Source organism: Rhinatrema bivittatum, chromosome 7 (assembly GCF_901001135.1).
Source record: "Rhinatrema bivittatum chromosome 7, aRhiBiv1.1, whole genome shotgun sequence".
Classification (NCBI taxonomy): Eukaryota; Metazoa; Chordata; class Amphibia; order Gymnophiona; family Rhinatrematidae; genus Rhinatrema; species Rhinatrema bivittatum.
In genome coordinates this window covers 310,350,920-310,364,982 of record NC_042621.1, presented here as the reverse complement: position 1 = coordinate 310,364,982, position 14,063 = coordinate 310,350,920, and the positions used below count along the sequence as shown (strand labels likewise).

At 50.8% G+C, this 14,063-nt stretch overlaps 1 protein-coding gene across 1 annotated transcript in view; it reads left to right on the top strand.

The window, feature by feature from the left end:
• Positions 1–7,754, top strand: part of PIGZ (phosphatidylinositol glycan anchor biosynthesis class Z) — a 54,983-nt gene extending 47,229 nt beyond the window's left edge. The window contains exons 6-7 of the mRNA XM_029610575.1: positions 4,776–4,909; positions 5,762–7,754. Coding sequence (XP_029466435.1) covers positions 4,776–4,909; positions 5,762–7,311 — 1,684 coding nt within the window. The 3' untranslated portion in view covers positions 7,312–7,754. The remainder of the gene's footprint in view (positions 1–4,775; positions 4,910–5,761) is intronic.
• The last annotated feature ends 6,309 nt before the right edge of the window (positions 7,755–14,063 follow it).

Genomic DNA, 14,063 nt, shown 5'->3' with positions numbered 1-14,063 from the left:
AACAAATAATACTTGCAAGAAAAGTACGGAATCTAGGAGTAATAATTGACCCCGAACTAAGCTTAAAACAACACATCTGTAAAAGTAAGAGAAGGATACGCTAAACTCATGGTCCTCAGGAGACTTAAACCACTTCCGATCGGTACTACAAGCATTAATATTTGCAAGCACTGATTATTGTAATGCACTTCTACTAGGTCTTCCATACACCTCACTAAGACCATTGCAGGTTCTGCAAAACTCAGCTGCAAGAATTTTAACTGGCAAAAGTAAAAGAGATCACATCACCGAAACACTGGCTTAACTACACTGGCTTCCCATTGAACAAAGAATACAATACAAAGCACTGTGCACCATACATAAGTTAATACATAACTAACATGCAGACTGGTTAAATACAGCCCTCCGTGTACACGTCCCTAACAGAAACCTAAGGTCAGCAAACAAAGCACTCCTAACCATTCCATCAGTCAAAACTGCAAGACTAACACAGGTACGAGAGAGAGCACTATCACTGACAGGACCCTTACTATGGAACTCCATGCCCCTAGATTTAAGACTACAAAGACAGCAAAACCTTTAGAAAAGGTTTAAAAAACCTGGCTCTTTAAACAAGCTTTTCCGGAAGAGAAGGGAGAATAGAAACCAGGGACAGGCAAAGAACAATCAATATAACATCCACACACACTGCTGTATTCACTAGGTGTGTAGTCTTTAAAGGACAAGTCACAATTTTAAAGTTAATTCTGTAATATAAACCGAGATAGAGACATGGACATGATTAATTACATTTAACATTATTGATCACTAACTATGTTACCGAACCTTATGGTACTCTTGTAAATGTGCAAATTACAGTATCATTAATTTTATGTGCCTTGATGTAAACCGTTGTGGCGGTCTCCTCCAAACGACGGTACAGAAAAGATGTAAAATAAATAAATAAAAATATTGATTTTTCAAATTAGACAGATAAATACAATATTACACCATAATTATTTAACATATCAAACTTAGAAATTACTTCTTCAATATCTGTTTTAAGTCTAATTATGATATAATCAAAAGAAATCAATTCTACTCAACATCTAAATTAACAGAGGCCTGGCAAAATAAGGGAGAAAATAAGAGAAAAGGAGTTATTAAGAAATTAAGCATTGTGCATATCCTGCTTACAATAATTCTATCCTTCACTAGACTGTGGGGGTATTACAGCTATTCTCCTCTGTTCAACAAACATTTTTAAATGATCAGGGACAAAGAATATATATCTCTTGCTGTTTCTTTATAACACATTTGCAGGGATATCGCAGGGTAAACGTAAATCCCATTGTAACCACTTCCTGCCGATAAACCAGGAACTCTTTTCTCCTTAACCTTGTAGTAATTGATAGATCTGGGAAAATTTTTACTAAACTTTCATGAAAAGAGAGAGGGTATTTACTAAAATACTGCTTCATTAGTTTATCGAGATCAAGCAAATTAAAAAGAAACTACTAGTATACCCCTATCTATTATTTGGTTATTAGTACTTTCCAGGAAATTTGTGAGATTACCTTGAAAAGGCATCTCCTCTGTATTCAGGTTTGAATTTTTCTTTGGAAGAAAATAGCAGTAACTAATTGCAGGTAAATCATTTTCAGGAAAACTCAGTACTTCCTTCAGAAATGTCTGTAACGTTTCTATCGGTACCTCCCCAACTACCCTAGGGAAGTTGAGTAGGCGAAGATTTAAACGTTTACTATTATTCTCGAATATTTCAATTCACCTGGATAACGTGTCCCTATCTCTTACAACTACTGCTTGAAATTCTAAATTCTTTTTTCCCAAATCTTCTAAAGTTTTCATTCTTTCCTCAGATTTTTTAACTGAATCTTGGATTTCCGCTAGATCCTGCTGACTTTTGCCCGCTATTGTATCCATTTTTCTCTCTATCCCTTTTATATTTGTAGACATTGTTGCCATCATATCCCACAACAGTTCCAGTGTTACCACTGTGGGGCGCTTTAAGGTTTCCTTGTGCTCACCACCTGAGGCTTGTTCTTCATCCTCAATCGATCTTCCCTGTGCAGTCTGCCTCCTTAGCACTTCCACAAGGCTCACATCAGCTTTTACTTCATTTGAGTCTCCTCCTCCGGTTTCTCTAAGCGGAGATCTCGACTCAAAATTGTTGAGCTCCTCTGGTGTAGCTCCCAAGAAACCCTCTGCCGCCCTCTGCAATGGTGGTAATCCTAGGTTGAGACTCAACGATGCCTCCTCTATAGACTCTGACCGTCCTCCCAAATGGTCTGAGTCAGCAGAATCCTTGGATGCTGGCTTTAAAGCAGGTGTGGTCATAAAACCACACCTGCTTTAAAGGAAGGGGCATTGAAGGAAACATCCTTATTTTCCCCTTCCGGTTTGGCGGCATCTCAGTCACTTAATATCTAATTCAACAGTCAGTTCGTTTCCCACAGACAGTGCTATTTTATACGCCTCTGTGGCAGCAGCGTTTCCAACAGAGTTCCACTTCTAACCTCTCTAAGCCGAGCAAAGCCGCGCGCCACTTTGGCGGCGCGGCGGTGGCGTGCCGAAGAGATGCCGGTCTTATGGCGTCTCCTCAGCCCCTCCCGATGACGTCGGGGCTAGCAGTGAGAATTCAGAGAGAGAATATCAGAGCTCACCAGGTGCTCCTGTCTGTAAGCAAAAGTCCATTGCTGCCTATCCCATGACTTTTTAGTTTTCCTAGAAGCCTTTCATGAGGAACTTTGTCAAACATCTTCTGAAAATCCAAGTGTTCTACATCTTTATCCACATGTTTATTCACCAAGGGAGAGAAAGCATGAGAGGATTGGGGGAAGAGTGAGGAAGAGAGAGGGAATGAGAGGATTGCAGGGGTGAGGGAGGTGATGAGAGAGGACTCGGGTCAGAGAGAGAGAGAGAGAGGGCGGTGAGTGGAGCAGAGAGGAGGAGAGATGAGACCTTGCACAGCCTAAACCGGTGAAGGGCCCTTCTTACCCCTCCAGATCCTCATTTCCTTTGCCGCATCTTCCAGTCTCCAACTCCTTGAACCTCCCTGATGTCTGTGGTGGGAAAAATGGTAGAAGTTGTCCTTAAAAGCAAAATTTCTGGCCAAATACACAGACGTGGTTTAAAGGGGAGAGAGTCAGTGTGGTTTTCTGTAGGGACATCTTACTTACCTATTAACTAGATTTTTTTAAAATGTGTAAATAAGCTTGCAGATAAAAGTGAGCAGGTTGATGGACTGTATTTAAGGCGTTTAACAAAATCTCACATGAGAGAGACTCTTTAGGACATTGGGAGGTCATGGGGTCAGAGGCCATGTCCTATGGGTAACTGGATAAGAGACAGGATCGGGGTAAGACTAAATGTCACTTTTCTGAATGAAGACAGGTCGTTAGTGGAGCGCCCCAGGAGTCTGGATTGGGACTTGTGCTATTTAGCAACAGTGAGTGAGGTGGTCATCTCTGCAGATGACACAGAATTGTTTAAAACGCCAGCGGGTTGTGAGACTGGACAGATGCAATTTAATGTGGAGAAGTGCAGAGTGACGTATGTAGGGAATATCATCCCACCTGCAGGTGCACGAGGCTGGGGTCTGTGTTAGGAGTCACCACCCAGGAAAAGGAGCTCGGGATCCTTGTGCCCCATGCTTTGAAATCCTCAGCTCAGCGTGTGGTGGTGGTGGTCAAAAAGGCAAATAGAAAGTTAGGAAGTATTGGGAAAGGAAGAGAGAACAAAGCTGAGAATATCATAAATAAAGCCTCTGGATAGATTAATGAGCACTGGGTGCAGTTCTGGTCACCAAATCTCAAAGGAGACAGCGCGGACATAGAAAAGGTGCAGAGAAGGGCAACCAAAAGGATCCAGGGGATGGAGGAAGGTTAAACAGGTCAGGGCTCCTGAGCTTGGAGAAGGGAGGACTGAGAGGGGATCTGACTCAGATTTATAAAATCATGAGTGGGGAGGAACGGGTGAATAGGGAACGGTTATTAACACAACACTAGGACTAGGGGACGCTCCATGAAACCAGCAATCAGCAGATTTAAAACAAATCGTGAGAAGGATTTTTTCACTCAGCGGACAATCAGGCGCTGGAATCTGCTGCCAGAGGACGGGGCCGAGGCGAGTAACACAGCAGGGTTCAGAATTGGATCAGACAAATCCCTGAAAGAAAAACACATAAACAGTTATTAGCTACGCAGACATGGGAAAGCCCGCGCTTATCCCTGGGAGTGAGATACAGGAAACAGATCATTTATTGGGGATCTGACGGGTACTTGTGACCTGCACTGTCGGAGGCAGGATGCTGGGCTCCATGGACCTTGCTCTGACCCAGCAAGACACTTCTTATGCTCCTTATATTCCTCATGCATAAAAAGAACAAAACACACATTATATAGACACACAAGCAAGGTTGGAAAACTACTACATTATTATTCAGAACAAGCTTACATTATTTAATGTTTGCAAAGCTGACCCTGAGCTGCCACAGGAAGTGAGGAGAGTGGACTATAGACCACGTGTAGAGAGAGAAGGAGCTTGGGAAGAGAACAGCGAGACATAGTACAAGCCCTGAACGATCCGGTGGTACCCAAAGAAGCATTTTGCATAGAAAGGGTCCTTTATGTGAGGTTGAACAGGAAAGGCTTTTTCACTGAGAGGAACAGGCTGCAGACTTTAAGCATTCATAGGACAGACCGGAAAGGGAGGGAGAAGAGCTCAGACGGGTGGAGCATGTGCTCGTCTTTCTTTGTATAAATCATCCTCTGCAGGTGCTGTGAGCTTCTGATGGGACCCAAGGTGGTGTGGAGCCTGCTCAGCCTGCTTAGGTTCCTCTGGTGTCTCCTGCCTCAGACAGGGTTCCTGCATCCCGATGAGTTCTTTCAGTCTGCGGAGGTCATGGCAGGTGAGCTTGGCTGTGTATTCACCACATTCAGTCCATCTGCAGCACATTGTTGGCCATTATTGTAGACTCATCGCTCTTGTGCCTGCTCTCCATGGACTGTGTACCACATTATTTCTCCCCTTCCTCCTCAGTAACTTCACAAGGACTTGTCAGCCTTGCCTACTGGATACTCCCAGCCATAGTCACTAAGAGGTGGAACTTGAATGTGAGTCCCTTGCAGGGCAGCCTGCACTACTCTCCCATGAACTCTCTGCTGTCCTGTTTTTATTACACTGAATCAAAATCTCAGCATTTGCGCCAGATTCCTAGAATGCTCCATGATCCCAACCCTGAAGGAGAAGATTGAGGCTGGCATTACAGGGATCACTCCTTGGTACTGCAGCCGATCCCAAGCTGTTTGCAGGAAACTTCCCAATGATATTCCTGTCCAGGAGCTCAAGAGCACTGACATCATCTCATTCATCAACATTGCTTATCTGTGCCGTCGTTCATATCACTGTGCTTGCTCCCTACCCCAAACGGATGTGATGAAGCAGAGTAGGGGAAGATGATGCTTTCACCCCCGCCCGTCTCGTGCAGTCACAAATCTGCAGCCTGTGTATGTCGTGCCAGGGCTTCAGGTCCCAGTCGCACTCTAGCCCCTCTTGTAATCAGCGTGTGGTCAGTCTCATTGTTTCTTGCTGGCAGACTGCATGGATCGTATGTAAAATTTTAGAAAGGTACAGACTTGTTTGTAAAGCAATAACGAGGGGGCTATGCATCGGTGTACAAAATCCCTCCGGCTTCTCCTGCTTTGCCAGTGCTTTCCTGGAACTTGATTTCTCTCTCTCTCTCCTCTCTTTTTTTGTAAAGGTGACATTTTGCACCTGCAGGTCTTTCGGCCCTGGGAGTTTCTTCCTTCTGCGCCCTGCAGATCAGTGGTGTTCCCCTTCATCACATCAGGCATTAGCTTCTGGGTGATCCAGTCCTTGCAGCAGTTGGGCATCCTGACTAACCCTCCAAGCAGCTACGTCCTCCTGGTGCTTCCCCGGCTCTCTGTCACGCTCGCCTCTTTTCTCCTTGACCTCTGCGTGTACCGTGTGGCCCAAGTGTGGGGCGCGGAGCGCTGGCCAGCCCTGGCCCTCCTTGCAGGATCCTACGTCACGGCTGTCTTCTACACCAGAACCTGGAGCAATGCGGTAGAAGGAGTTCTGTTTGCCCTGCTGTTGCTGCTGGTGTCTCCCGCTGTGGCCCCTGGCGGCTCGCTGGCCACCCCTGTCTGTAGCAGAGCAAAGCAGCGCTGTCTCCTGGGTGTCCTGCTGATGGCTGGCTTTTTCAACAGGCCCACGTTCCCTGCCTTTGCTCTGGTCCCAGTCCTCTGCTGGGCCGGGCAGGGCTTCCGCTGCGGGGTGCTACCGATGCTGAAAGAGTGGCTGTGGCTCCTGCCCAGTGCCGCTGCCACCGCTGCGCTGTTCATTGTGGCAGACTCTCTGTACTTTGCCCCAGCACAACAGCAGAACGTCAGCGGGCTCAGCTTTGCTGCTCGCATCAGTCAAAATGCGGTATTTACGCCTCTTAACTTCCTCCGCTATAACCTCAACTCCTGCCACCTGGCACAGCACGGGGCACACCCCAGGCTCTGCCATCTTCTGCTCAATGGGATGCTGCTTTTTGGGATTCTTCACCTGTCGGCAGTCACTGCTGCCATGAAGGCCTGCCTGCACGGTCTGTATCAGTTGGCCTGGGTAAAACGTACCCAGCAGATGCCCCCTCCTTCTGCGTTGCTGCTCTTCTATTTTGTGCCCTTGGCTCTTCTTTCTCTGTTTAGCCACCAAGAACCAAGATTCCTAATCCCCCTCATCCTGCCGCTGGTCTTGTTCAGTGCAGCTGGCAGGAAGACGATGCAAACGAAATCCGCCATTCTCTGTTTTAATGTATGTGGAGCTCTTTTCTTTGGGGTCCTGCACCAAGGAGGATTAGTTCCTGCTCTGTCTCACTTACAGCAGATCTTGCACTCCGAGAGCCAGCAGAACACCACCTCGCGCATTACGCTGCTCTTCTCGCACACCTACATGCCTCCCCGCTTCCTTCTCGGCATCCCCCAGCAGAACTTGTTGGTGGACGTCGTTGACCTGGCTGGAGCGGAGGAGCAGGTGCTCTGTCGGAAGCTCTCGGAACTGGGGCACTCTTCATGCTGTAGGGAGAGCGGGAGGCCTGCTCTGCTGAAGAGTGAATCCTGCCGTCTTCTGGTTATCACGCCGGGCACGGTCCAGCCCACCATCAAGAAGTGTGGGTTTCCTGTTGAGAGGGAAAGTTCCTGGTTTCCGCATCTCAGCCTGGAGGATCCCCCGCGGCTGGCATCACTCTACGACGACAACTGGCGGGATCTGTTGGGACTGCACATCCTGCAGGTACACAACTGACCAAGCCCCTTTTGCTGCCCGAAATGTAAAATGTCCCTTCACGCCTGCAGTGCACAGTGTGCCCATACCGAGTCTCTGAATTCATATTGAAAATCCTGTTATTACAGTTGTGGACGCATTTATCTGTGACAATGTCAAACCACACTTACTGGATTTATAAGAAAAACCAGCTACCATGTTCCGAATATTGATACAGCTGTGGTATGATCCTGTTCAAACAAGCCACGTGTAAAGCACAGCATTCAGACTATGTGCAGTTCATGTTTGCAGTATTAGTCACTGGGTCATGCCTGTATAGATAGACCAACAACAGAGTTGTCATCAAATACAATTTCTATTTATTGTTTGTATTTATTTAAATCATGTTACATTCTGTGTTTTTTTTTAAATTTGCAAATTCGTGTTCAATGCGGATTACAATTATATGGACATAATTAAGCCAGCATCGTGTCCTGTAATCTTTTCATGTTAACAGCGCTAGTCTTGTGATTTTCTCCATGCAGCTAGAAGACGTTGCTTCCAAAATTGCAACTCAAACCAGCCTGAAATGTGATTTGTAAATTGGTTTCTTGGTAATATCCACTAGAGGTGTGAATCGTGTAATCGATCATCTTAACGATCAATTTTGGCTGGGGGGGAGGGAAATCTGATCGTCGAGTTTGTTTTTTTTTTTCTAAAAATCGTTAAAAATCGTAAATTGGGGGAGGGCGGGAAAACCGGCACACCAAAAAAACCATAAAACCCACCCAAACCTTTAAAACAAACCCCCCCCCCCCCCCAAAAAAAAATGTTTTAAATTCCCTGTACGTACCTGGATCAGTCCAGACAGTGGGTTATGTCCCCCGACCAGCAGATGGAGTCAGAACAGAGTTTGAGAGCGTCAGCACATAGAGCAGTGCACCCTCTGCTGGAGCTCAGTATTCTTCTGACTCCAGCAGATGGAGTCAGAACAGGGTTTGAGAGCGTCAGCACATAGAGCAGTGCACCCTCTGCTGGGGCTCAGTATTCTTCTGACTCCAGCAGATGGAGACAGAACAGGGTTTGAGAGCGTCAGCACATAGAGTAGTGCACCCTCTGCTGGAGCTCAGTATTCTTCTGACTCCAGCAGATGGAGTCAGAACAGAGTTTGAGAGCGTCAGCACATAGAGTAGTGCACCCTCTGCTGGAGCTCAGTATTCTTCTGACTCCAGCAGATGGAGTCAGAACAGGGTTTGAGAGCGTCAGCACATAGAGTAGTGCACCCTCTGCTGGAGCTCAGTATTCTTCTGACTCCAGCAGATGGAGTCAGAACAGGGTTTGAGAGCGTCAGCACATAGAGTAGTGCACCCTCTGCTGGAGCTCAGTATTCTTCTGACTCCAGCAGATGGAGACAGAACAGGGTTTGAGAGCGTCAGCATATAGAGCAGTGCACCCTCTGCTGGAGCTCTGTATTCTTCTGACTCCAGCAGATGGAGACAGAACAGAGTTTGAGAGCGTCAGCATATAGAGCAGTGCACCCTCTGCTGGAGCTCTGTATTCTTCTGACTCCAGCAGATGGAGACAGAACAGGGTTTGAGAGCGTCAGCATATAGAGCAGTGCACCCTCTGCTGGAGCCCAGTATTCTTCTGACTCCAGCACATGCGAGCAGGGGGATCCACTAGCTCCCCCAGATTGACAGGGTTTCTTCATTTTTGGTTATTTCTTTCTTTTTCTCCACAGTATTTCCCTGTCTTATGTTTCTCTTCATTTTAGATCCTTAAAATTTAAAAAAAAAAAAAAAGACTTTTCAATTTGAGGAGGCGTGTGTCTGTGGCTCTGCCTTCTCTATTCTGTACTCCTTTCCTCTTCCGTTGGGGTAAGTGGAAGTTTTGTGAGTTTCTTTCTCCACAGGTTTGCTTCTTTTTGGTGGTGCCCCGTGGATGCCGGTGGTTCCGGCCGCTCCACGCGTCGTTTGTGGGTCCCGTGGTTCGCAAGCTCCGCCCGCGGGTGTGTGCTCAACTGAAACGGGGGTTTTCCCCCGCAGTTCCTGGACCCCTTCGGCGGGTTGTTAGGGCCATTCCAGGCCCCCCCCCCCCCCCCCCCGAGGCTTTTTTCCCGGTGCTGACATGCCGCGGTCCTCGAGGTGTGAGGCCTGCGGCGAACCGGGGAATCAATTTCTGAGGGAGGGGCTTTGTGAGCGGTGCTTCCCCGACGGGGAAGGCACCCTGCAGTCCTCCGGTGCGATTTCGGACCTGCCTCCTCCTCAGCCCGGGCGGCGCGGGCCGGCCACGACGCCGCCTTTGGCCGGAACGGCGGCCATTTTAGGGGGACAGCATGAGACTGACTCGCTCCCAAATGCAGACAAGATTGGTTGCACTGGCTCTCAACAGGCTTTGCCCCCGGCGGGGGGTTTGCCCGACCGGGGCTCCCAGGACGGTCCCCCCCCAGGGATTCCAATCAGCTCCCCGTTTTTCTCACCTGATTTTATTCTGGCAATGCACATGGCTTATTTGCAGGGTATGGGAGCGCAGGTGCCTAATCCCCTGGGGGCCCCTCCCCCCCCCCCCCCCCCCCAAGGTTCCTAAACTTGCTGTTGGTCTCACCGCCTCGCCCGTTACGCCTGGATCCCTGCCGGGTCCCTCTCCCGTGCCACCCCGGCGTACCACGGGGGCGGCTTCGCCGGTGAGAGACGACTCCCCGGAACCCCCGGAGGCGCATCCGGATGGACATACGGAGGGGGACGACCCTCGAGCCCTACGGATTTTTCAAAAAGAAGAGCTGGATGAACTCATCCACCACATTATTCAGGAGCTGCACCTCGACCCACCTCCAGATCCGCCGATCCCTGTGGCTCCTGCAGTCGCCACCTCTTCTCGCAAAGGGGATCCAGTACTTGCCGCCCTCCGTCCTAGGGCAAGGGCTTTCCCTATCCATGAGTCCTTCCTACAGCTTCTCACCAGGGAGTGGGACACTCCCGAGGCGTCCTTGAGTCACACGCGCCATGGAAAAGCTATACCCGCTCCCTGAGGATTTTTTGGATCTTATCAAGGTGCCCAAGGTGGACTCAGCGGTGTCGGCAGTGACCAAGAGGACGACCATCCCGGTCACGGGTGGAACGGCCCTGCGGGATATGCAGGACCATAAACAAGAAACCTTCTTCAAGAGGGTCTTCGAAGTCTCCGCCCTAGGTATGCGGCCCGTGATGGGCAGTTCGCTCGCGCAAAGGGCCAGCTTACTCTGGGTACAGCAGCTTCTCACCTCTCAGGAGTTGCCCCTCGAAGAGGCCGCCCAGGCGGACCGTCTGGAATCTGCCATAGCATACGGGGCGGACGCCTTGTATGATCTCTTTCGCGTAATGGCGCGGTCCATGGTTTCGGTTGTAGCAGCCAGACGGCTCTTGTGGCTTCGCAACTGGGCGGCGGATGCTTCCTCCAAGTCGAGCCTTGGCTCCCTCCCCTTTCGGGGAAAGTTTTTATTTGGAGAGGACCTGGATCAGATCATCAAGTCACTGGGGGAAAATTCGGTGCATCGGCTGCCGGAGGATAGACAGCGTTCCTTCAGGTCTTTTTCTTCCGGTAGAACCAGGGCCAGGGCACAGCGACGTTATAGGTCTTACAGGCAGTCCGGTTCCCGGACACAGCCGACAAGATCCCAGCCTTGGTCTCGTTCCTTTCGTGGGCGGAGGCCCGCGAGAGAGGGTCCAGGGCAGGGAAATCCGCCCACAAAGTCCTCCCAATGATGCCAAAGGAGCCCACTTCTCACCTCCCCGGATTGGAGGACGCCTCATGGACTTCTGCGAGGAGTGGGCAGTTATCTCCACGGACCAGTGGGTGCTGGACACCATAAGAGACAGTTACACCTTGGAGTTTGTCCGCCCCCCGAGGGACCAGTTCATCTTCTCCCCCTGCGGTTCGGATCTCAAGAGGATAGCGGTTCAACAAACACTAGACCGACTGCAGGAAATAGGAGCCATCGTTCCCGTCCCCTTCGAAAAGGTGGGCTTGGGCCACTATTCCATTTACTTCATCGTTCCCAAAAAGGACGGTTCCTTTCGGCCCATCCTCGACTTGAAGGAGGTAAACAAGGCCCTCAGGGTCAGCCGGTTCCGCATGGAGACTCTTCGATCAGTGATTGCCGCAGTGCACAAGGGAGAATTCCTCGCTTCACTGGATCTCTCGGAAGCATACTTGCACATTCCCATCCTGCCGGCTCACCGGCGGTATCTTCGCTTCAAGATTCTCGGTCAACACTTTCAGTTCAAGGCGCTTCCCTTCGGTTTGGCGACCGCACCTCGGACCTTCACAAAGATCATGGTAGTGGTGGCGGCGGCCCTCCGCAAGGAGGGTATCCTAGTACATCCGTACCTAGACGACTGGCTGATTCGAGCGAAGTCCTTCTCACATGGTCAGACCTCAGTGGCTAGAGTAGTACAATTCCTACGCTCTCTGGGCTGGGTGGTGAACCTTCCAAAGAGTTCCCTTGTGCCCTCGCAACACCTGGATTTCTTAGGAGCGAGCTTCGATACCCGGCGGGGTATGGTGTTCCTGCGCCAGGACAAGGCGCAAGCCCTGAGGGAGCACGTGTCTCGGTTTTCGGCTTTGGAAGAACCAACCGCCTGGAATTATCTGCAGCTCCTGGGAGTAATGGCCTCCACCATCGACATGGTACCCTGGGCGTTTGCACACCTGCGTCCACTGCAGGCGTCCCTGCTATCCCGTTGGAAACCAGTCTCCCAGGAGTATCAGGTGATCCTGCCGCTTCCACCATTAGCCAGGAAAAGCCTGGATTGGTGGCTTGTCCCCTCGCATCTGGCTCGGGGAGTCTCGCTCGAGGTTCCCAATTGGGTGGTGGTGACCACCGATGCCAGCCTCGCAGGATGGGGCGCCGTCTGCGAAAGAAGCGCCACGCAGGGGACTTGGACGCCAGAGGAGGCAAAGTGGCCGATCAATCGCCTGGAAACGAGAGCCGTGCGTTTCGCTCTCCAGCGTTTTCTTCCCCTGGTGCGACACAGAGAGGTGAGGATCCTCTCGGACAATGCCACCACCGTGGCCTACATCAGTCGTCAAGGGGGGACAAGAAGCAAGCATGTCTCCCTCGAGTCAACTCCCCTGATGGAGTGGGCGGAGAGCAATCTCGTCCGGATAGTGGCCTCTCACATCGCCGGGGTGGACAACGTTCAGGCGGACTTCCTGAGTCGTCAACAGCTAGACCCCGGCGAGTGGGCTCTCTCCGACGAGGCAATGCATCTCATCGTCCGTCGTTGGGGGGACTCCACGCCTCGATCTAATGGCGACCTTTCTCAATGCCAAGGCTCCACGCTTCTTCAGCCGCAGAAGAGAGCGCGGCGCGGAGAGGGTGGATGCCCTCGCCCTTCCGTGGCCGTCGGATCAACTGCTCTATGTGTTTCCTCCTTGGTCTCGGGTCGGCAAGGTTCTCCGCAGGTTGGAACATCATCGAAGGACTGTAATTCTTGTCGCCCCAGAATGGCCCCGTCGGCCATGGTTCGCAGATCTACTTCAGATGACTGTGGACGGCCCACTTCGCCTGTCCCATCTTCCTCATCTTCTGCGTCAGGTGCCGGTATTTTTCGAGCAGGCAGAACTCTTCTGTCTTGCGGCCTGGCTTTTGAACGGCGCCATCTCCACCACAGAGGCTACCCGGAGACAGTGATCTCAACGATGCTTCGTTCCCGCAAGCCTTCGACCTCCGTCGTTTACGTTCGAGTTTGGAAGGTCTTCGAAGCCTGGTGCTCCGACCGCGGGGTCCAAACCATGGAGGCGACTGTCCCGCTGATCCTTCATTTCCTACAGGATGGTCTGGATAAGGGTCTCGCCTATAATTCGCTCCGGGTTCAGGTGGCGGCCTTGAATGTCTTGGTACAGAAGGACTGCTCTCTACCCCTTCAGCCGGATATCGCATGTTTTCTGAAGGGTGCCAAACACCTACGGCCACCGGTCAGGGATCCTTTCCCTTCTTGGAGCCTCAACTTGGTGCTGCGAACGCTGTCGGGCCCTCCTTTTGAACCCCTGAGGGGGTCCTCCCTCAAGGACCTGACCCTCAAGACGGTTTTCCTGGTAGCCATCTCTTCTGCTCGCCGGATCTCAGAGCTCCAAGCCTTGTCCTGCCGGGACCTTTATCTGCGTTTCTCCGACTCCGGGGTTTCCCTTCGTACGGTGCCATCCTTCCTACCAAAGGTGGTCTTGGCCTTCCACTTCAATCAAACGGTGGAGCTTCCAGCATTCGCTCCAGAGGAACCCCGGTCTCTCCGGCTCCTGGAAGTCAAGCGTGTGCTGCTCCGTTACCTGGAGGTTACCAATGACTTCTGGGTATCCGATCATTTGTTTGTCCTCTGGTCAGGACCGAGGAGAGGTTCTCAGGCATCCAAGACGACTATTGCGCGCTGGATAAAGGACGCCATCTCATCGGCTTACATTGCGGTGGGGCGGGTGCCGCCTCGCAGCGTGTCGGCTCATTCCACGCGATCCCAAGCGGCGTCCTGGGCGGAATCTCGCTCCGTTTCCTCCCAGGAAATCTGCCGTGCGACGACATGGAAGTCATTGCACACTTTTTCCAGACATTACAGACTACACCTGGCGCCTCAGTACACGGGTTCTTTTGGCGATCAAGTTCTCCGAGCAGGTCTCTCAGGACCCCACCCGGTTTAGGGAAGCTTGGGTACATCCCACTGTCTGGACTGATCCAGGTACGTACAGGGAAAAGAAAATGTATTCCTTACCTGCTAATTTTCGTTCCTGTAGTACCATGGATCAGTCCAGACGCCCGCCACTAGGGG